This window comes from Staurois parvus, unplaced genomic scaffold (assembly GCF_062004578.1).
Source record: "Staurois parvus isolate SC_StPar_1 unplaced genomic scaffold, SC_StPar_1.0 ptg001482l, whole genome shotgun sequence".
Classification (NCBI taxonomy): Eukaryota; Metazoa; Chordata; class Amphibia; order Anura; family Ranidae; genus Staurois; species Staurois parvus.
In genome coordinates, this window is record NW_028319278.1 from 394,318 (window position 1) to 417,158 (window position 22,841).

Consider the following 22,841-nt stretch of genomic DNA (forward strand, 5'->3'; position numbering starts at 1 on the left):
AGATGTTCTCCTGATGTTCAGGTGTCATTTTCTCTATAAATTAAGGGATTGTGCGTTTTCAGGAGGCCATAGTTGGTAACTCTTCCTTCCCTGAAGATGCTGCCGGTGAAGAAACACTTTGTGATGATCCAGAAGCATATATTGCTCTATGAAGAGCTGGATTAATGTTCTCCTGATGTTCAGGTGTCATTTTCTCTATAAATGAAAGGATTGTGTGTTTTCGGGATGCCATAGTTTGTAACTCTTCCTTCATTGAAGATGTTCTCCTGATGTTCAGGTGTCATTTTCTCTATAAATGAATGGATGGTTCATTTTTGGGAGGCCGTAGTTGGTAACTCTTCCTTTCCTGAAGATGCTGCCGGTGAAGAAACACTTTGTGATGATCCAGAAGCAGCAGAAAGTTTCTGGAATGAGAGCTCGGGAGGGAAATGCTGCACTCACTGTCATTCTGCTCCTCATCATTGCATTCCATTAAGTATTTGTAATGTTTTTAGGACACCTCCGGCATGCCGGGATGTGTTGTGTCCTCCTTGTAGCATTTGGAAAAGAATATTTCTTCTCACAATATTTGCAGATTGCAGCTTTGCTCTCAGCAAAAATTGCTCTGTGGAAGGTTTTCTAAACTCTAGATGTCGGTCTCACCATTTTACTAGGAGAAGGAAAAGGAAAAGCAATTTACTGAGCAGACTATAGAGAAACAATATGCTGTGATGGTGGAGAACGTTCACTGAAATCCTTTAAAGATTATAACGATCAACTCATTTATCAGACAAATTCACCCTGTTACCTGCCATTTATGCCCTGGGGGGACAAAAACTATCTACTGCATCCCAACACTGACCCAACTGTAGGAGGTACAAGATGGAGCCCACAAGCAAACCAAGCTGGAGACTTTCCCTGCAGTGTCCCCTAGTGGCAGATATGCATATTTCTCTTGTTTGAGAACTGCATTGAGAAGTACAGTGTTACTTGAATTGTATTCCAGGATTTGCTTGTCTTCAGCTGAAAACTTGCAATAATTTAAAAAAAACTTTATATAAAGTCTCAAAAATCTTTCATTAAAGTGGAACTTCACTATCTCAATCAACATTGACTATTTGTAATCCTTATGCTGCTAGCATTAGTAAATAGATAGGATTTCTTTAGTTACTTCCTGGTTTCTATACCTAGAAAAATGATGTCATGCATCCCAGCAGTCTTCAGGAGGGGAGGAGTCTCAGCTCAGCCAATGCCTTAGCTAAGGACAGATGGGTTCCAGGAAGTAAATTCCACATGAATCATCCGCCCTTACTCAAGATGGCCACTGCCAGAACTGTGCCTAGGCAAATGGCATACATCCCAGCAGTCTTCAGGAGGGGAGGGAGAGTTCTCAGCTCAACCAATGCCTGAGCTAAGAGCAGATGGATTCCAGGAAATAAATGCTACATGAACCATCTACCTTTACTCAAGATGGCCACTGCCATAAATCTCCCTAGCAAATGATGTAATTCATCCCAGCAGTCTTCAGGAGGGGAGGAGTCTCAGCTCAGCCAATGCCTGAGCTCAGGGCAGATTGATTCCAGGAAGTAAATTCTACATGAATCATCTGCCCTTACTCAAGATAGCCACTGATGCTAGGGGGTGCTTTCAAAATAATTTTACAGCAAAATAAAGCATGGAGACATAAATGGATGTGGGAGTTTGCTTTGCATATTAACAATGAATGACATTTTTTCGGACCATCACATCTCTAGTTCTGATCCATATTTCACCTGCTGATGTACTTGCCTCAACATGTTTATTGCAGAATTTACCTGGATAAACAGAACAAATTGGTAATGATAGAATACACAAAATTTTAAGTCAGGATTTAGTGCTCAGTCACACCGAATTCAACTTACCGATGTCAAGTGAAGTCGCACGATTTCAAAGTCTGATGCCAGTACAAGTTCAGGTACGGCTTGCAAGACATCTTTACGACTTCATGCACAGATGTCTATGAGAGTCGCACCTGAACTTGCAGAATTAGTGCATGCACTACTTTCTAAATCGGTGCGACTCCATTGAAGTCAGCATTGCAGAAGTCAGTCTGCTTCAAATTACAGACAATAGGCTGTGACTTGTCATACAATTTGAAACTATCACATCGCATGACCAGTTGCACCGGCATGACCGGGGTCTTAAATTTCTTTACACATGAAAATGTCATTTGGTCAATTTCAGTCTGTCAGAAGGAGGCCAGTTGCAGATGACAGATCTCGGTTTAGAAGGTGGGCTAGTTTGGAAGACCTGATTTGGTAATGAGTAGGCCCTGTCAGGCTACAGGTGGTAAGCCTCTAAAAGCTGGATAGGCATGTTGTGTAGGGGAGACGGGAGGGGAGAGCGTGTCCACTCCTAAACCCATTTCCGCCAGGACCCAGGGGTAGTGACCATTTCATAACAGCTTACTATGGGCACAGGACCCCCAAGATCCTGTAGGCCCACAACTATCCTACTCTCTTGCATATGGGACATCTGTGTGGCATCTTTTCTTGGCTTAACCGATACCTGTTGACACACCTGCTTCAAGCTGTACACCAGTACATCCCGCTTTGCTCCTTGGGCAGAAGTTTTCTTTCCAGATGTTCCCATATCAAGGTTAGGAGAAGGAGGAGCCCATGCCAGGAATGGCTTTTAATGGTTTATTGAATTAAGAGACAAAGATATTTCAGCCATCCCACAAAGGTGGAGGCACTCAGGTATATTGCAAACAGTCCAGTGTAGTTCAAAGGCATGTGGCATGAAAGGAAACTCTACAGGATGGGTGTCCTAGAGTCTGGAATCCCTAAGCAGGGGGAGCAAGTAGTCCCACAAAATGCAAGATGAAGAAGACCAAACCGCTATTGTGGTGAAAAGCTCAGGAAGAGCTCTGCCTTCCTAATATATCCCCACCCAGGAAGTCCTTCTAGGTAAGTGTTAGCCAGATAGGCTGTTTGTCATTTTTGTTTTTTAGGCAGAGGCTGAATAGCAGCCTGGAATGAGTCAGCCTGGGAGAGAGGTAGAAAGGATACCTCAGGACAGGCAGGAGGCTCCTAGCAGGTCAGGGCTTCTGGAGCTCTCCCACCTTTGCAGAAACCTGCTTTCTGGAACATGGTTGGAGGAGAGGAAGAAGCCCAGGTCTGCATGTTTGAAGAACTTTAGCCAGTCCCTGACAGGAGGCTGGGTATGGTGACCAAGGCAACCCTCAAATGTGGTAGAGCCTGGGGGTGAGGAGTGCAATGTCAGGTGGAAGATAGACTATAATAAAGGATCAGAAGCTCAGGAACAAAGTCGAATTTTGCAAAGCCTTCACAACTTGACCGCTTGCCCGCCTCCCTATAGTAGACATACTGCTACAGGGTGGCAGGGTTGTGCAAAATCACGTATATATACACACATGATTTGCATTTCCAGGTAGGGGGGGCATGTGTGCACCACCCTACCTGTGCCACCATTGGCAGCTAGGCATGTCAATCACCGGGTCCTGATTTCCCACCGGCACCCGGTGATCGCAGTGCAAAGCTGGCAGGGGAGAGACCTGTGTGTAAACAACCCAAGTCTCTCCCCTGCCAGCAAGGACATGCTGCTTTGTGTGTCTCTGCACAGCATGTCTCTCTAGTAACACAGCACACAGGTAACCCTTTGATCGCCCAAAAGTTAACCTCTTCCTGCCCAGTGATTAGCACTGATCACTGTATTGGTGTCACGGGGGATTTCGATAGCAGTTAGTCAGTCCCCCCCCAGTGTCAGAATGTCTGCCGCAGTCCTGCTATAAGGCGCCATTACTAGTAAAAAAAATGTAAATCCCAGTATATATACCGCCATTTGTAGACGCTATAGCTTTTACATGAACCAATTAATTCACACGTATTGGGATTTTTTTCAGCAAAGATATGGAGCACAGTACATTTTGGCCTAAATTTAGAATGAAATTTGATTTTTTTTTATTTAACATGTTTAATAGCAAAAAGTCAAAAATATATATTTTTTTCAAAAATTGCTGTTCTTTTGTTTATAGCGCCAAAAAAAAAAAAAAAAAAACAGATGTGATCAAATGCCACCAAAAGAAAGCTCTATTTGTGGTGAAAAAAAAGGACATAAATTTAATTTGGGTGCAGCGTTGCATGACCGCACAATTGTCAGTTAAAGTAACATAGCACCGCATTGCAACAACAAAAAAAAAATGGCCTGGTCAGGAAGGGGGGTAAATCCTCTGGAGGGGGAGGAGGGGGGAATCCTCTGGAGTAGGGGGGAATCCTCTGAAGGGCAAGTGGTTAACTTATTTCTAATTGTATTCTCTTTTCTCCCTAGATAAGAACTTCACGGGGGCGGTGGTACGTTTGAAGCACAGTAGTAAGGGATTCATAAACCCATCATGCTATCTACAGATTTGTATTTTCTTAATACAGTAGATGAAGCGGGGGAGCCTGGAGCTAAGTGCATGAGGCAGCTCTACTGGATGTGTCACCTCCATGGTGTCACTGTCAATCTTCGTTTATTCCCGGCATTATAAAACTTGGTGGTGTAAAGTCACTTCCAGTTTTATAAAAGAACACGATTACCTCCTAGGTCAACTTACCAGTTCACTTTCCAGCAGCAGACTGTTAGTGGAACCCCAACTTCCCAGGCCAGGAGTTGGCACGGTAAGGGAGCATAGGCTCCCTCCTTCTGGGTGACCTCAGGTCCCCCCAACTGGATCCATTGAGGTCCCCCCAGGGGATATTCTACAAAATGTATCTAATTAATATATTGCCAAAAGTATTGGGCCGCCTGCCTTTCCACACACATGAACTTTAATGGCCCCCCAGTCTTACTCTGTAGGGTTCAATATTGAGTTGGCCCCACCCTTTCCACACACATGAACTTTAATGGCCCCCAATCTTAGTCTGTAGGGTTCAATATTGAGTTGGCCCCGCCCTTTCCACACACATGACCTTTAATGGCCCCCCAGTCTTAGTCCGTAGGGTTCAATATTGAATTGGCCCCGCACTTTCAACAAACATGACCTTTAATGGCCCCCAGTCTTAGTCCGTAGGGTTCAATATTGAGTTGGCCCCGCCCTTTCCACACACATGACCTTTAATGGCCCCCCAGTCTTAGTCCGTAGGGTTCAATATTGAGTTGGCCCCGCCCTTTGCAGCTATAACAGCTTCAACTCTTCTGGGAAGGCCGTCCACAAGGTTTAGGAGGGTGTCTATGGGAAGGTTGGACCATTCTTCCAGAAGCACATTTGTCAGGTCAGGCACTGATGTCGGGGGAGGAGGCCTGGCTCGCAGTCTCCGCTCTAATTCATCCCAAAGGTGTTCTATGGGGTTGAGGTCAGGACTCTGTGCAGGACAGTCATGTTCCTCCACCCCAAACTGGCTCCTCCATGTCTTTATGGACCTTGCTTTGTGCACTGGTGCGCAGTCATGTTGGACCAGGAAGGGGCCATCCCCAAACTCCTCCCACAAAGTTGGGAGCATGAAATTGTCCAAAATGTCTTGGTATGCTGACGCCTTAGGAGAAGATGGCAGAGTGTGTCTCATCCAATCTTAAAGTGGAAGATATGCAGCTATCAGGTTTCTTCCTCTCCTGCTTTGGTGTGGGGGGGAGGGGTCTCTTTGGGAGAGTATCCCAACCAGTACTTGTTGGTTGGCTTCTGCTAATCATAATGGGCCTTTTGGCTAGGTAGATCTGAATGTGCCTTGCCACCATCAGGGGTCTTGGGCCCCGGAGGGCCCACAGAGGGGTCCCCTCTCTTGAGGAGGGAACTATGACACTTTTATTTGTGTGTGTTTACATGCACTTTTTAGGTTCACTTTGGTGTTTTGTTGTTCCGCACCGCACAGAAGGCTTGAATATAATAAATAAAAATAATAATAAAGCCAATGTGGCCCAGGAGCTCAGTTCTCCCTTCATCAGGGCTTGTGTGCTGGCAGTAAATTTGGTCTTGTGGTGGAGGACAATTGAAAACCAGTACAGAGCGCATGGGATCAGAGTCACCCACTGACAGCCGGGTGTCATTTGGAGAACCAGATCTCGTAATATTGAACTTGTTACACCAATGGTGTGGAGCGCTTTGCTCTAGTAAGCCCCCATTCACATTGAATACGACTTTGAAATTGTGCAGCTTCACTTTGAAGTCACACGATTTCATTGTCACGTCAGGTGCGACTCGGAAGACATCTCTGTGACTTCATTTACAGACGTTTGTGCAAGTCGCACCTCCAATCGCAGTGCAGGAACTACATTCAAACTTGGCTGCGACTCAGATTCATTAGTTATGTGTATATTAATTATTATTATTTTATATTAAATTTGTATTTATTACTTTATTTAATGTTTATGTATCTAATGATTCTTTGTTGTTGTTTTTTTGTTTCAGTCAGGCAATACGTTTCACAACTAAGAAAATTTAAGGAGGAAACACGTAAGTCATTTATGTGTAAATCTGATCATTCAGCCTTCCCCTGAGATCACCTGATGACCTGGTCTCAGCAATGTTCCATTTTATTTCAAAGAATTGTTCTGAACAGACTAAGATGAGTGGCGCTGTCTGTAATGGGGGGTTTCACGTTAATTCAGATTATTGTGTGTTGACAGGTAGGATCCTGACTGTCTATTTGGGTCCATTATGACATTCCAACACTTTCAGTGACAGTATTTGGACATTTTGTATTTGCAGTGATAAGCTGGAAATCTTTGCTGGATACATATGACCAAAAATGATTGAATGTTTTTGTGGAGCTTGTGAATGGGAAAATGTAATCATTCCTAAAATACATACATAATATTGCCAAAGGTATTGGGCCCGCCCTCCCAATCATGTGATTCAGGTGCTCCAATCCCCTCCATGGACACAGGTGTATACAATCAAGCCCCTAGGCATGCAGACGGCTTCTACAAACATTGGTGAAAGAATGGGTCGCTCTCAGGTGCTCAGTGACTCCAAGAGTGGTCCCGTGATAGGTGGCCACCTGGGCAATAAGTCCATCCGTGACATTTCCTGGCTACTAAATATTCCACGCTCAACTGTTAGTGGGATTATAACAAAGTGGAAGCAACTGGGAACAACAGCCACTCAGCCACCAAGTGGTAGGCCACGTCACATGACAGGGCGGGGTCAGCGCATGCTGAAGCGCACAGTGCCCAGAAGTCACCAACTGTCTGCAGAGTCAATAGCTAAAGACCTCCAAACTTGGTGTGGCCTTCAGATGAGCCCAACAACAGTGCGTAGAGAGCTTCATGGAATGGGTTTCCATGGCTGAGCAGCTGCATCCAAGCCTTCCATCACCAAGTGCAATGCAAAGCGTTGGATGCCTTGGTGTAAAGCACGCCGCCACAGGACTCTAGATCAGTGGAGATGTGTTCTCTGGAATGATCAATCATGCCTCTGTCTGGCAATATGATGGACATGTCTGGGGTTGCCAGGAGAACGGTACTTGCCTGACTGCATTGTGCCAAGTGTAAGGTTTGGTGGAGGGGGGATTATGGTGTGGGGTTGTTTTTCAGGGGTTGGGTTTGGCCCCCTAGTTCCAGTGAAGGGAACTCTTAAGGCGACATTTTGGACAATTTCATGCTCCCAACTTTGTGGGAAGAGTTTGGGGATGGCCCCTTCCTGTTCCAACATGACTGTGCACCAGTGCACAAAGCAAGGTCCATAAAGACATGGAGGAGCCAGTTTGGGGTGGAGAAACTTGACTGTCCTGCACAGAGTCCTGACCTCAACCCCATAGAACACCTTTGGGATGAATTAGAGTGGAGACTGCGAGCCAGGCCTCCTCCCCCGACATCAGTGCCTGACCTGACAAATGTGCTTCTGGAAGAATGGTCCAACCTTCCCATAGACACCCTCCTAAACCTTGTGGACGGCCTTCCCAGAAGAGTTGAAGCTGTTATAGCTGCAAAGGGCGGGGCCAACTCAATATTGAACCCTACGGACTAAGACTGGGGAGCCATTAAAGGTCATGTGCGAGGAAAGACCGGTGCCAACTCAATATTGAACCCTACGGACTAAGACTGGGGGGTCATTAAAGGTCATGTGTGTGGAAAGGGCGGGGCCAACTCAATATTGAACCCTATGGACTAAGACTGGGGGGTCATTAAAGGTCATGTGTGTGGAAAGGCCGGCCAACCAATATTGAACCCTACGGACTAAGACTGGGGGGCCATTAAAGGTCATGTGCGTGGAAAGGCAGGCGGCCCAACACTTTTGGCAATATAGTGTGTATATATAAAACCCAGCCACTTTGGCAGAGTTGGTTCGGGACCAGATTTTGTGGTCCACTGATGACCATCAGCAGGTGGTATAACTAAATCAGGACTGGGGCAAGAAGTTGCTCTTGGCCTGGGACTCAGGGAGCCATACTTGAGAGAGCTGTGGATGAAAGTTTGCGTTGTACAAGAAAGGAAAACGTTTGCACACCATTTTGTTCTGTTGGTGACAGGGAGAAGCCCTTCACCTGTGAGATGGGAACCTTTTCTGTTTAGTTAGTGCCTGGATGGCAAGGATTTATTTTCTGTTTATGATGCATAGAACCTTTTAAATAAAACTGGCTACAAGTCAGATTTTTAAGAAAAGACCTGCCGTCTGGACTACCATTTTCACAGGGAAGGTGATCCCCCACAATATAATTATACATAAATAGACACTTACCGGCCACTTTATGAAGTCCACCTTGCTAGTCCCGGGTTGGACCCCCTTCGGCCTTCATTCTTGGTGGCATAGATTCAACAAGGTGTTGGAAACGTTCCTCAGAGATTTTGCTCCATATTGCCATGATGGCATCACACAGTTGCTGCAGATTTGGCAGCAGCACATCCATGAACCGTTGATACGAGGCAGGATGGATCCATGCTTTCATGTTTACACCAAATTTTGACCTTACGATCTGAAGGTCGCAGCCGAAATCCAGACTTATCAGACCAGGCAATGTTTTTCCAATCTTCTATTGTCCAATTGTGATGACCTGTGTGAATTGTAGTCTCAGTTTCCTGTTCTTAGCTGACAGGAGTGGCACCCGGTGTGGTCTTCTGCTGCTGTAGCCCATCTGCTTTAAGGTTGGCCATGTTGTGCATTCAGAGATGGTATTCTGCATACCTTGGGTGTAACGAGGGGTTATTGGAGTTACTGTTGCCTTTCTATAATCTTCAACCAGTCTGCCCATTCTCCTCTGACCTCAACAAGGCATTCTCCACCACACAACTGCCACTCACTTGATATTTTCTCTTTTTCGGACCATGTGTGTGTGTACGCTTTTTTCCCGGCTCTCATTTGTTTTACTGAATTAAAAATAAGTTTGTGTACAGAGCTCAATGGCTCAAGCTTAAAACATTTTGTCCATACAGAATTGAATGAGATAGAGAAGTAATTCATCTCTTTTTCTCCAAAATCCATGAGACACCCCTGACGGCACTTTCTCATTCTTGTTTTATGTTTTAAAATGGTCGTGTTGTGAATATCTGTTGCTCTCAGCAGTCAATTGATTTCTGCAAAGTCCTTCCTGTAAGTTTTCTAACATTTTTCTTTTTTTCTAGATTCTGGGTTGAAAATGGATGTGTCTGATCTGCAAGAATCAGGTAACTATTGTAAAAAGTATTAAAGAGAAGTCTAGGTTTCAAAAAAAACCCCGAACATCTACATTCATGTAGGTGGGTGCCACGTCGATCTGATGCTTCAACTGTCTTAATCTTCACTGAGCTCTGTGCTGTACCCTCAGCACTCACTGGAGTGCCAGACTGCGGAGGGGGAGGGGATGGCTGGCTCAGGCTGTCAGTCAGGCATCTTGGCGGATCCCTGTAGACCAGTGGTTCTCAACCTTCCTAATGCCGCGACCCTTTAATACAGTTCCTCATGTTGTGGTGACCTCCAACCATAACATTATTTTCGTTGCTACTTCATAACTGTAATTTTGCAGTGAGAGGAATAGTGCCCCATCATCGGTGTCAGTGGGAGGAATAGTGCCCCATCATTGGTGTCAGTGGGAGGAATTGTGCCCCATCATTGGTGTCAGTAGGAGGAATAGTGCCCCATCATTGGTGTCAGTAGGAGGAATAGTGCCCCATCATTGGTGTCAGTAGGAGGAATAGTGCCCCATCATTGGTGTCAGTGGGAGGAATAGTGTCCCATCATTGGTGTCAGTGGGAGGAATAGTGCCCCATCATTGGTGTCAGTAGGAGGAATAGTGCCCCATCATTGGTGTCAGTAGGAGGAATAGTGCCCCATCATTGGTGTCAGTGGGAGGAATAGTGTCCCATCATTGGTGTCAGTGGGAGGAATAGTGCCCCATCATTGGTGTCAGTGGGGGGAATAGTGCCCCATCATTGGTGTCAGTGGGGGGAATAGTGCCCCATCATTGGTATCAGTGGGAGGAATAGTGCCCCATCATTGGTGTCAGTGGGAGGAATTGTGCCCCATCATTGGTGTCAGTGGGAGGAATAGTGCCCCATCATTGGTATCAGTGTGGGAGGAATAGTGCCCCATCATTGGTATCAGTGGGAGGAATAGTGCCCCATCATTGGTGTCAGTGGGAGGAATAGTGCCCCATCATTGGTGTCAGTGGGAGGAATAGTGCCCCATCATTGGTGTCAGTGGGAGGAATAGTGCCCCATCATTGGTATCAGTGGGAGGAATAGTGCCCCATCATTGGTATCAGTGGGAGGAATAGTGCCCCATCATTGGTATCAGTGGGAGGAATAGTGCCCCATCATTGGTATCAGTGGGAGGAATAGTGCCCCATCATTGGTATCAGTGGGAGGAATAATGTCTCATCATTAGTGTCAGTGGGAGGAATAGTGCCACATCATTGGTGTCAGTGAGAGTAGTGCCACATCATTGGTGTCAGTGGGAGGAATAGTGCCACATCATTGGTGTCAGTGGGAGGAATAGTGCCCCATCATTGGTGTCAGTGGGAGGAATAGTGCCCCATCATTGGTATCAGTGGGAGGAATAGTGCCCCATCATTGGTATCAGTGGGAGGAATAGTGCCCCATCATTGGTGTCAGTGGGAGGAATAGTGCCCCATCATTGGTGTCAGTGGGAGGAATAGTGCCCCATCATTGGTGTCAGTGGGAGGAATAGTGCCCCATCATTGGTGTCAGTGGGAGGAATAGTGCCCCATCATTGGTGTCAGTGGGAGGAATAGTGCCCCATCATTGGTATCAGTGGGAGGAATAGTGCCCCATCATTGGTGTCAGTGGGAGGAATAGTGCCCCATCATTGGTGTCAGTGGGAGGAATAGTGCCCCATCATTGGTGTCAGTGGGAGGAATAGTGCCCCATCATTGGTGTCAGTGGGAGGAATAGTGCCCCATCATTGGTATCAGTGGGAGGAATAGTGCCCCATCATTGGTATCAGTGTGGGAGGAATAGTGCCCCATCATTGGTGTCAGTGGGGGGGGGAATAGTGCCCCATCATTGATACTAGTGTGGGGGGGAATAGTGCCCCATCATTGATACTAGTGTGGGGGGGAATAGTGCCCCATCGTTGGTGTCAGTGGGGGGAGGAATAGTTCCCCACCGTTGGTGTCAGTGGGGGGGGGGGGAATAGTGCCCCATCATTAGTGTCAGTGGGAGGAAATAGTGCCCCATCATTGGTGTCAGTGACACCAATGATGGGGCACTATTCCTCCTACTGACACCAATGATACTTACCTTGCTGACTCCTGCTCCAGCCTGGGCTCGCTCCCTCCCTCTCCCATCTACAGCCAGCATACCTGGCTGCAGCAGCACCATCTGCACACTACAGACACTTACCAGTCAGCTGTCTTCCTTCTCCGGCCGCTCCCTTGCTCGATCTTCTTTGATCTTCGCGCTGCTGCTCGGCTCCTCCTTCTCGCCGGTGATTGGCCGCCTGTGTGCCTCTCCTGAGCTACAGTTCTGGCGGCCAATCACTGGCAAGGAGGCGGAGCTGTTGAGTGATCCCAGGGATGTGGCCAGATGACAGGGGCGGCATGTCATCCCGCGCACACATCGCGTCCAGGGAAATGTGGGCGTATCTGCATGTGGGCGGACCCGCCTGGAGACTGATAGAGGAGCGGTGTCTCGGTTCCTAAGACCATCAGAAATATGTGTTTTCCGATAGTCTTAGGAGACCCCTGTGAAAGGGTTGTTCGACCCCCAAAGGGGTCGTGACCCACAGGTTGAGAACCACTGCTGTAGAGCCTGGACCAGCCATTGACATCAAGCTGACGGGGGGGGGGGGGGGGCTAAAACATGAACAAGAAGGAAAAGAAGATCTTTGAGGATCCGCTCGCATGTAAATGAACTATTGTGATCAATGTTACACACCTTTATACGTGTTGCATTAAGGCAGCCCATTCATTATGAACGGCCTTCCAACACTTCACAACAGATATGCTCATGGCCTTTTTTAGTAGCACAGTGCAGGGCAATGCTGAAATTCGATGAATGACAGGGGCGGGGCCAGGAACAGGTGGGCTGGAGAGAAAAATCTTAGATGATGGTGCTGGGCGTCCTTCAGCCAGGAAATGAGGCGGAGCTCTATTTGACTGGCTGCAGCTTCTAATGCACATTGTGAGAAGCTCCCAGTGTGCAGTGACATCAGAGGAAGCTATTTCAGTCCAAGGGAGGAGCCGGTACACCTGTGCAAGACTGGAGGGGGAGTAGCCGGTACACCTGTGCAAGACTGGAGGGGGAGGAGCCAGTACACCTGTGCAAGACTGGAGGGGGAGTAGCCGGTACACCTGTGCAAGACTGGAGGGGGAGTAGCCGGTACACCTGTGCAAGACTGGAGGGGGAGGAGCCGGTAAACCTGTGCAAGACTGGAGGGGGAGGAGCTGGTAAACCTGTGCAAGACTGAAGGGGGGAGGAGCCGGTACACCTGTGCAAGACTGGAGGGGGAGTAGCCGGTACACCTGTGCAAGACTGGAGGGGGAGTAGCCGGTACACCTGTGCAAGACTGGAGGGGGAGGAGCCGGTACACCTGTGCAAGACTGGAGGGGGAGGAGCCGGTAAACCTGTGCAAGACTGGAGGGGGAGGAGCTGGTAAACCTGTGCAAGACTGAAGGGGGGGAACTGGTACACCTGTGCAAGACTGAATGGGGGGAACCATTACACCTGTGCAAGACTGAATGGGGGGAACCATTACACCTGTGCAAGACTGAAGGGGGGGAACTGGTACACCTGTGCAAGACTGAAGGGGGGGAACCATTACACCTGTGCAAGACTGAAGGGGGGGAACTGGTACACCTGTGCAAGACTGAAGGGGGGGAACCATTACACCTGTGCAAGACTCTAGTCTTGCACAGGTGTAATGGTTCCCCCCCTTCAGGGGGAGGGAGCTGGTACACCTGTGCAAGACTGAAGGGGAGGAGCCAGTACACCTGTGCAAGACTGGAGGGGGAGGGGCCGGTAGACCTGTGCAAGACTGGAGGGGAGGCCGTAGGTCAGCTTCCTTCGTATCATTTTGCTCTGTGATCGCACAGCATGAATACCGTATCCATTCTACTAGTGTTGGGAGGGAGTTAGTCTTAGTCTTGACCATACACTATGCAAACTGCTTGCAAAATATCCTGTAAAACTACCAAGGACCTGCCTGATTGGCTAGAGATTGACAAAAATGCATGCACAAACGGAAGAAGCACTAGACCAAAAGATACGAGTACAAATTAGTTTATTAGTTTGTACTAAAAAAAACTGCAGTTTATTTTGGGGTTGACAACTCCCCCTTCATCAGGGTTTCAGTTAAAGGAAGGACCTTGAATGAATTCAAAATACAGCTTTCCTGTGTGAATTTGTGCAAGGGATCGTATCTTAATTGCTCCCCAGATGCTGCTGGCCAGTAACTATCCTGGTCCAGCAGTAAGGCTTCCCTGAACAGAATGTTCTGATTGCCGAAACATGTTGGATATTTTTTTAGTACAAACTAATCAATGAATTTGGACTTTTATCTTTTGGTCCGTCACTCCATAAATGGGGACCCACAGGAGGTACTTTTATCTTTTGGTCCGTCACTCCATAAATGGGGACCCACAGGAGGTACTTTTATCTTTTGGTCCGTCACTCCATAAATGGGGACCCACAGGAGGTACTTTTATCTTTTGGTCCGTCACTCCATAAATGGGGACCCACAGGAGGTACTTTTATCTTTTGGTCTGGCTCTCCTTACATGGGTACCCACTGGAGGCTAGCCTTGTCTGTCGTGAGTAGCCTAACCAAAGCCAGTGAGTTCTTCAAACTTTGCATGAACTCATATCAATGTACTGCAAAGTGAAACAAAAAGCGCACCAACCTTGCGCATTACCTCAGTAAACTGATTTTATTAAATTGAGAATAATACTCACAGACAACAAAGTAAATCAAGCATATAGGTCCTCAAAGGAACTTTAGGAGTGTAGAGCCAGGACGAGTCACATCGCAGGGTAGACTCTCAATGTAAGGCTGACGCGTTTTGAAGGGGGTCCCTTCTTCAGAGCTCTGATGAAGAAGCAGATTGTACAGAAATTGCCAAATCTGATTGTATAGGGTATGATAGCCTAAGATCTGGATGTGCCATTACAATGTTCAGTCACTGTTCCTGTTCCCACGCAAGTACTACAGTCACTTTTTCTATCCTATGCTCTTTCACTCACATCTTCAGTCTCTCCCTCTCTACTGGCACCTTCTTCTCCCCTTCAAAGCATGCAGAGATCACCCCAATAGCCATCACTGGACCAAACCAGCTTGAACAGATTAAGACCCATCTCCTTGCTCCTGTTTTTCTTCTGAACTTTTAGAATGCTTAGTCTACATCCATCTGAGCTCCTACCCACTGAAAACCACCTTCCTGACCCCTTATAGTCTGGCTTTCATTCACAGCACTCCACAGAAACCGCACTACTAAAACTCATGGCCACTGCTCCATACTCTTACTGCTAGACCTCTCTGCGGTCTTTGACACTGTTGACCGCCTGCTTCTTCTCAAACTGCACTCTCGTGGCATTCAAAATTCTGCTCTATCCTGGTTCTCATACCTATAGCAGTGCTCCTTCAGTGTTCCCTGTAACTGTCTCCTCTCCACTTCCTCTTTCTGTAGGGGTCTTCCAAGGTTCTGTTCTTGGACCCCTTCTCTATCTACACCTCTTCGCAGTCATTTGATAACCTCCCACGGCTTCCATCTTGTTAGTCTTATAACAGAAGGAAGATGCCCCCATCCCTACAGTAAAACATTGTGCTCAGGGGAGCTGACCCTCCCGGCTGCCCTTGTCGCTGCCACCCCTTGTCCAGGCCCTGACCAATTCCTTAAACTAAATCTCTCTAACATCAAGCTGAAAAATATTTCTCCTCGCTTATTCCCTCCTCCGTGACTTTTCCATATAGATCAATAATGCAACTGTCCCCCTCCTCCCAACAGGGTGCTAGATGTAATCCTAGACTCTGACCTGCCCTTTCAGCCTCAAATACAATCACTGTCCAAATCTTGTAAAAGTCACCTCTGTAACATCTCCAAAATATGCCCCTTGTTACCGGTTGAATCCATCCACTAGCCTCTATTAAGTATCCTCTGCCCATCTTTGCCAATCCCTCTATTGACCTCCTTCAGTGTCCCATACCCCTCTCTGCTGATCCCTCCACCCAACTTTGCCAATCCCTCCTCTGACCTCAATTTAGTGTCCTCCACCTCTCTGCCAATCCCTCCACTGCCCTCCATTCAGTGTCATCTGACCCTCTCTGCCATTCCCTCTATTGACCTCCACCCCTCTCTGCCAATACCTCCTTTGGCTTCCATTCAGTGTCCTCCACCCATCTCTGCCAATCCCTTCACTGGCCTCCGCTCAGTGTCATCCACCCCTCTCATCCAATCCCTCCACAGCCTTCTATTCAGTGTCCTCCACCCCTCTCTGCCAATCCCTCCACTGGCTTCCATTCAGTGTCCACCACCCCTCTCTGCTAATCCTTCCACTGGTCTCCATTCAGTGTCCTCCATCCCTCTCTGCCAATCCCTCCACAGCCTTCTATTCAGTGTCCTCCACCCCTCTCTGCCAATCCCTCCACTGGCTTACACTCAGTGTTCTCCACCCCTCTCTGCCAATCCCTCCACTGGCCTCCACTCAGTGTCCTCCACCCCTCTCTGCCAATCCCTCAACTGGCTTTCACTCAGTGTCTTCCACCACTCTCTGCCAACCCCTCCACTGGTCTCCATTCAGTGTCCTCCACCCCTCTCTGCCAATCCCTCCACTGACTTCCATTTAGTGTCCACCACCCCTCTCTGCTAATCCTTCCACTGGCCTCCATTCAGTGTCCACCACCCCTCTCTGCCAATCCCTCCACTGGCCTCCATTCAGTGTCCTTCACCCCTCTTTGCCCATCCTTGCACTGGCCTTCTGTATAATAATCACTTCAGCTTTGTGTTTTCTTCTTCCAGTTGACAACATAATGGATGACCTGAACAAGATAAAAAAGAAAGGTGAACGTACTTGAGAATGCCACAGCCTTTGTTGTAAATCAGGGGGCCAGCTAGCTCATCCCTCCTTCCATTTTTCTCCTCAGGACCCCAATGTAATAAAATTGTGTTGTATTTAAATAAAAAAAAATTGTGGAACAAAATTTAGCATTTTGGGTTTTGTTTTACAATGTAAAACAGACATCACCAAAGAAACTTGTGAGCAGAAAGCATATTAATTGTAGGGGGTAGGGCTAATCTTGCAATATAATAGACTTATTTTATTTCAGGTGCTTATATAGCGCCATCAATTTACACAGCACTTTACATATATATTGTACATTCACATCAGCCCCCGCCCCCGAGGGGCGTACAATCTAAGGTCCCTAACTCACATTCATACATACACATACTAGGGACAATTTAGACAGGATCCAATTAACCTACCAGCATGTCTTTGGAGTGTGGGAGGAAACCGGAATACCCGGAGGAAACCCACGCAGGCACAGGGAGAACATCCAAACTCTAGGCAGGTGGTGCCATGGTTTGGATTCAAACCAGTGACCCCTAGTACTGCCAGGTAGAAGTGCTAACCATTTAGCCCCTGTGCTGCCCATATTATACAGACAAAGGGGGTTCACCTTTAACCACCCGGGCCAATTCTGATACTTTTCACATACATTTTTTTTGCCAGAAAATTACTTAAAACCCCCAAACATTTTTTGACAGCAGAGGCCCTGGAGATTAAAATGGTGTTTTTTGCAACTTTTCTTTTTAAAAATGGCTGTGCAGCAATAAAAATTAGTAAGAAACACACTAATGAATTTTAGTGTACACAAACAAAAATATAATACCCATTTTTTTTTGTAAAATATAAAAAATGTTATGTTATGAGTAAATAGATACTTAACATGGCACACTTTAACCACTTGCCTACCTGGCACATATATCCCCTTCAGGACAATTTTCAGCACTGTTGCACTTTGAATGGTCATGCAACATTGTACCCATATGAAATTTTTATCTTTTTTTTTCACACACAGCTTTCCTTTGGTGGTATGTAATCACCACTGGGTGTTTTATTTTTCCTTGTCAAAGATTTTTATTTCAACATAGGATACAGAAAAGAAGAAAGACGGGGGGGCTGACAAACACAGACGGGCAGGCCTTCAAGAGGCCGGGTATAAAACAGGATACAGGCCAAACAAATGATATAAACCCAGAAGGCCAAAAAAGGAGTCACAGAGAGTGGGGAAGGACAGAAAAGAGGACGCATTGACTAGTTTATATAGGCGTATAAGGCCCGTGGCATTCCAGACATGAAGCGAGGTAAGACTTTCCCAAGCTGGAAGAAAGGTAGGGTTTTTGAAAAAGGAGAGCATTGGATTGTGAGTGGATTGCAATCCATATGTAGCCTTGAATCTATCCCAGGTAGACAGAGAATGTTTTGTGGTGGGTTTGAAGAGCGGTTCTGCCACAGGCTTTGGGGAGAAACAATGTGGAACTAGGTATCCGCAGCTTTTTTTTTGTGCCCCAAACATAAGACAATGCTCGCCTCTGCAAAATACGAAGGAAATAGGCCGGGACAGAAATCATCAAGACTCGAAAGAGATATAGTAATTTGGGTAAGAACCATCTTAAGAACGTTAATCCTACATATCCAAGAAATTGGAAGAGAGGACCAGCGAGTCATTGAAGATACAGATGTGAGTATTGGGGGATAATTAGCAGCAAAAAGGTCAGAATGAGAAGTTGTTAACTTGATACCCAAATAAAGAAGATGCTGGGCCCATGAAAAGGGTAAAAACGCTTGGGTGAGCCATAGCTCTTCCTCCGATAGTGATATGTTAAGGGCGGTAATTTTCTGAGCGTTTACAGAGAGCCAGAAAGAGAAGCAAATTGAGAGAGCGTGGCTAGTAAGTTTGGCTCCGAAATTTGCGGAGTGGATAAGAACAGCAGAATGTTGTCTGCGAAAAGACACAATTTATGATGATGTCCTCCAAGTTCAATTCCTCTAATTTTGGAATCCGAACGGATGTGCTTGGCTAAAGGTTCGATAAGAAGAGCAAATATAGGAGATAAGGGACAACCTTGACGTGTTCCTCTGCCGATGCATAGAGAGTCTGATTTGTATCCAGCATACTTGACATACGCTCTGATAATCATAAAAGGCTGAAATCCAGTGAAGAAAGTGAGGACCAAACCCCCATTTTTGTAAGGTAGATTGTAGATCGGACCACGACATGGTATCGAAAGCCTTTATAATATCAAGTGATAGGAAGCAACAGGGGATACATTGTGTTCTGGCCACATGTTCAATCAACACAACCCTACAGATATTGTCTCCGGCCCGCTGCACTGGTATGAACCCCACCTGGTCACGATGAATAAGTCTCCCAATCATAGTATTTAATCTGGTCGCCAGTATTTTAGCTAAAAGCTTAATGTTAAGATTCAGAAGTGAGATAGTTAGACCAAATAGAATCATCAGAGTGGGGTTTAGGGAGCAAATAACGGCCAATAAGGATTCTGAACAGAAAGAACGTCCATCAAGTAGCATGTTAAAAGCAGTAGTGAGAAGATAACTTTCAAACCTTTTATGGCCATAGCCACTTCAGGCTCAGTAATAGGAGAATCCAACTTGGAGCGATGGGCCTGTGAGAGCTCCGGAAGCTTAATATGTGAAAAAAAAAGGCCTCTGTCTTCGAAACATCCAACGCACAGATGAGTACAGGGAAGCTAGATGAGATTGAAATTTTTGCAAAATCTTGGCCAGGTTGATGGTATAGATGTCTCGTGCCACCTTAAGTCTAGTGGGTTTAGAGGGCGTATTCAGTGATCTGAGAGTGCATGCAAGCAGAGAGTCTGGCTTGTTAGCTTGAAAATAAAATTTATGTTGGAAGCCTCTCACTAATTTATCTGCTGAGTCAGTTAAAAATAGGTCTAGTTCTAATCGGGCCTTATCGGGTCGGCTTGGAAGGTTGTGTAGCAGGAGTTAAAGTAACATTCCAGTCTCTGAAGTAGAGATTTGAGATCTTTTTTAAGAAGGGTCATTTGACGAATAAGAGCCCCATGAATCACCGGCTTATGCACTTCCCATGAATTATGGAATTATGGAATAGGTAGTCCTTATGAACTATCTCAAAGTCTGCCCGATAAGACAGGTTTTTAAGCAAAGATTCATTGAGGCACCAGGAGGTGTCTTGAGCCGTTGGAATAGGTGAAGCAACAGTGGTCAGGACCGCACTATGATCCGGCCAGGTAAATGGAATACTAGACGAGGATAAAAGTTCAGGAGCTATGCCAATGCTCAGGAAGATGTGGTCAATGCACGAGAAAGATTTATGTGGGTGCGAATAGTAAGTGTAATGTTTTTTAGTGGGGTTTAATTCAAACCAGGAGTCAACTAATTTGTGTTTGGCAAGTAGATGGTTAAAGGAAGGCTTAGCAGGGCTAGTGAGCGGAGATGGAGGGGGATTTATCCAAAAAGGGCATTAAAACCTGATTAGAATCACCACAAATGATGGCCATACCCAGCTTATGGGAGGCTACCACCTCAAGTAAGTGAGAAAGAAAGGATGTAGGGTGCCTGTTGGGGGCATAGTATGACACAATGGTGATATCAGCATCCATGAGTTGGCCTGTGAGAATTAGATAAAGGCCTTCCGGGTCTCTAATCTCGGCCGAGAGAGTAAAGGGTACTGAGCGATGAAACGAATCAAAACACCACGTTGTGTAGTTGTAGCAGACGCAGTAAAGACTTGCCAATATCTAACATGAAAAAAAAAACAAACAAACTAAAAAAAAAACAACAACTTAGGAGTGGCTTGCCTTGAGAAATGAGTTTCCTGAAGACAAGTGATTGGGTGTTTTATTTTTTTCGCTATAAACAAAAAAGAGCCAAAAAAATTTGCAAAAAAAAAAAAGTTTGTTTCTATTGTAACGTTTTGCAAGCAGGTAATTTTTCTCCTTCACCGATGTGCATTGATGAGCAGCACTGACTGGTGGCACTGATGGGCAGCACTGGTGGATGACACTGCTGGGTGGCACTGATCATCAGTGCCGATCTGTTCTGACAATTGCCGGTTATCGGCAGTACTTCCCTGCGAACAGGGGAGGAAAGTGCAGCCGATAACCAGCAACTATATATACCCCATGTTCTGTTGGGTCATTGGACACAGCTGATCACATGGTAAAAGGGCGCTGTGATTGGCCTTTTACCACATCACGTGATCAGCTGTGTCCATAGGACACAGCTGCCATGGAGAAAGCCGGGTGTGCGTGGGAGGGCATCATATGACGCCCTCCCAGAACTGGACAACCCCACTGTAGCCATCATTCGGTTATAGCGTGGTTGCCAAGTGGTTAAATTGCTCATGTCCATGGAATGGAACTACAGTACCTAAAAATCTTCATAGAAGACGCTTTAAGAGCCTTTACAGATTTCCAGTTTCAAGTTCCACAGGAGGTCAAGTGCTAGAATTATTGGTCTCGCTCTGACATTCGTGACGATACCTCAGATGTGTGCTGAGATCACACTTTTCCTTTTTACATTTTGTCTGTTTTAGTTAAAACTTTTCTTTTTTTATATCAACTTTGCTATGAACAACATCCCTTGTAATAGCATGGGCCATGACAAGTCCTCTTTATGGAGAGATCCGGGGTCTTTCCAAAGCATCTGATCAAACTGAGATCCATGTGTGTAGCATCAGGGGTCTCAGAGGTCACAACTGTGACCTGCTTGTGCTTCGGGGGGCCCCTGTTGTCTCACTGTCACTATCATGGGCAAAGTGGAAACTGAGCTTTTGGCTCCATTTTCAAGTCCTGAGTCGGAGAGTAGAGGAGGAAGGACGGGATGAGGCCAGCCCTGCTGGACACCGAGCTGTCACCGGACTAAGGGAGGGAGAGAGCACTGTCAAGGAGCTGGTACTGCTGTCATTGGGGAGGTATAAAGATGGCGGCCGGATCCGTGCAGAGAACAGAAACACCGCCCCACAACTCCTGCTGACACCCACACAAAAATTTGCACAAAATCCTGTAACACCTCCTGAGGGGCCACCGTGGGACTGTGGGCTCCAGAGACTGCTCTGTGGGGGAGGGGGTATATGTCATTACCTGGTGGGGAAGGGGGGCATTTATAATTACCTGGTGGTGGGGGGAGGGTCATCTCATTGCCTGGTGGTGGGAGGGGGTCATCCATCATTACCAGGTGGGGGAGTCATCTGCCTTTATAGGAGGAGGGGGTCATCTATGATAAGCTAAAGTGGGGGCTCTTGGAGGGGTCATCTATCAATACCAAGAGGAGGCAGGAGGGCATGTGTCATTACCTGGTGGGGGGTCATCTGTCATTACCTGGTGGGGGGTAAGGGTCATCTGTCATTGCCTGGTGGAGGGGGGGGGGGGGCATCTGTCATTGCCTAGTGGGGGAAATGTGTCATTACCAGGTTGGATAGTCATCTGTTTTTAAAGGAGGAGGGGGTCATCTATCTATTAGCTGAAGTGGGGGGCACTTGAAGGAGGGCAATATCTAGAGGGGGCAGGAGGGCATGTGTCATTACCTGGTGGAAGGGGGATGCTACTTTTCCCTAATATCCTGCACCTCCATATCACTGCAGCCTGGCCATGAGAGAGGTAACTTGGTGTGGTTTAGTAACATATAAAAGAAAGGTGTTAAAAAAAAAAAAGTTGTGATATCTGCTGTGGCACTCTCTGCTCAGCCCCCCACCCAGCCCAGTACAGTACCCCCCCTCCCGCTCAGCCCTGCATGCGCACACAAGGTGGGGGCAGGCAGACCACACTGAGCTGCTGGCTGAAAGTAATGGGCTTGTATGTGAATCTGGAAGTCAGAGGGCCTGCTGAGTTTCCTCTTTTACATACAAACCCATCGCTTTCACCCAGCATCTCAAAGTGTGGTCTCCCTGCCCCCCACCTTGTGTGCACATGGAGATGGCAGCGGGAGAGAGAAAAGAGATTATCAACACAGTTGGTATTATTGCAACATCATGTGTGGAAGTTGGTCGACGCATTTCATACTCTTCCTCAGGGGCCGGAGCACATTCTTATAAATATATATGGAAACAGTACAAGTTGCTGGCCAATAAAACGATCCTCATCTTGGAATCCAGGAAGCCCGGACCTGGCCCAAGGAAGGACAAGGAAACCCACAAGGACCTTCAATAGTGAAGAATCACTTGCACATCAAACAGGGCTGAAGAGACTGGATGTGGGAAGCAGCAAAGCCTTTAAAACTCACAATATGTAGTAAATATTCGGCATGAATCAAAATGCCAGGAAGACTCTTCCCATGCATTCCTTGTAGAGCTGGGAACAGTCTAGCCTTGACAACTGATGTTACTTAGATAGTCAAAAACATTGATGTGGGGTAGTCCTTCTCTGAGCAGCAATCAGCAAAATGTCAGCAAGACTGGTCACAGGAATTCCTGGGAGAGCTGGGATCAGTCCTGCCTTAACACCTGAATAT

At 46.7% G+C, this 22,841-nt stretch overlaps 1 protein-coding gene across 2 annotated transcripts in view; it reads left to right on the top strand.

The window, feature by feature from the left end:
- LOC149435677 (uncharacterized) overlaps nucleotides 1-16,524 on the top strand; it is a 41,761-nt gene extending 25,237 nt beyond the window's left edge. For both annotated transcript variants that reach the window (XM_089662490.1, XM_089662491.1), the window contains 4 exons: nucleotides 4,309-4,350; nucleotides 6,365-6,409; nucleotides 9,517-9,558; nucleotides 16,343-16,524. In XM_089662490.1, the coding sequence (XP_089518616.1) occupies nucleotides 4,309-4,350; nucleotides 6,365-6,409; nucleotides 9,517-9,558; nucleotides 16,343-16,398 (185 nt within the window). In that variant the 3' untranslated portion in view covers nucleotides 16,399-16,524. The remainder of the gene's footprint in view (nucleotides 1-4,308; nucleotides 4,351-6,364; nucleotides 6,410-9,516; nucleotides 9,559-16,342) is intronic.
- The last annotated feature ends 6,317 nt before the right edge of the window (nucleotides 16,525-22,841 follow it).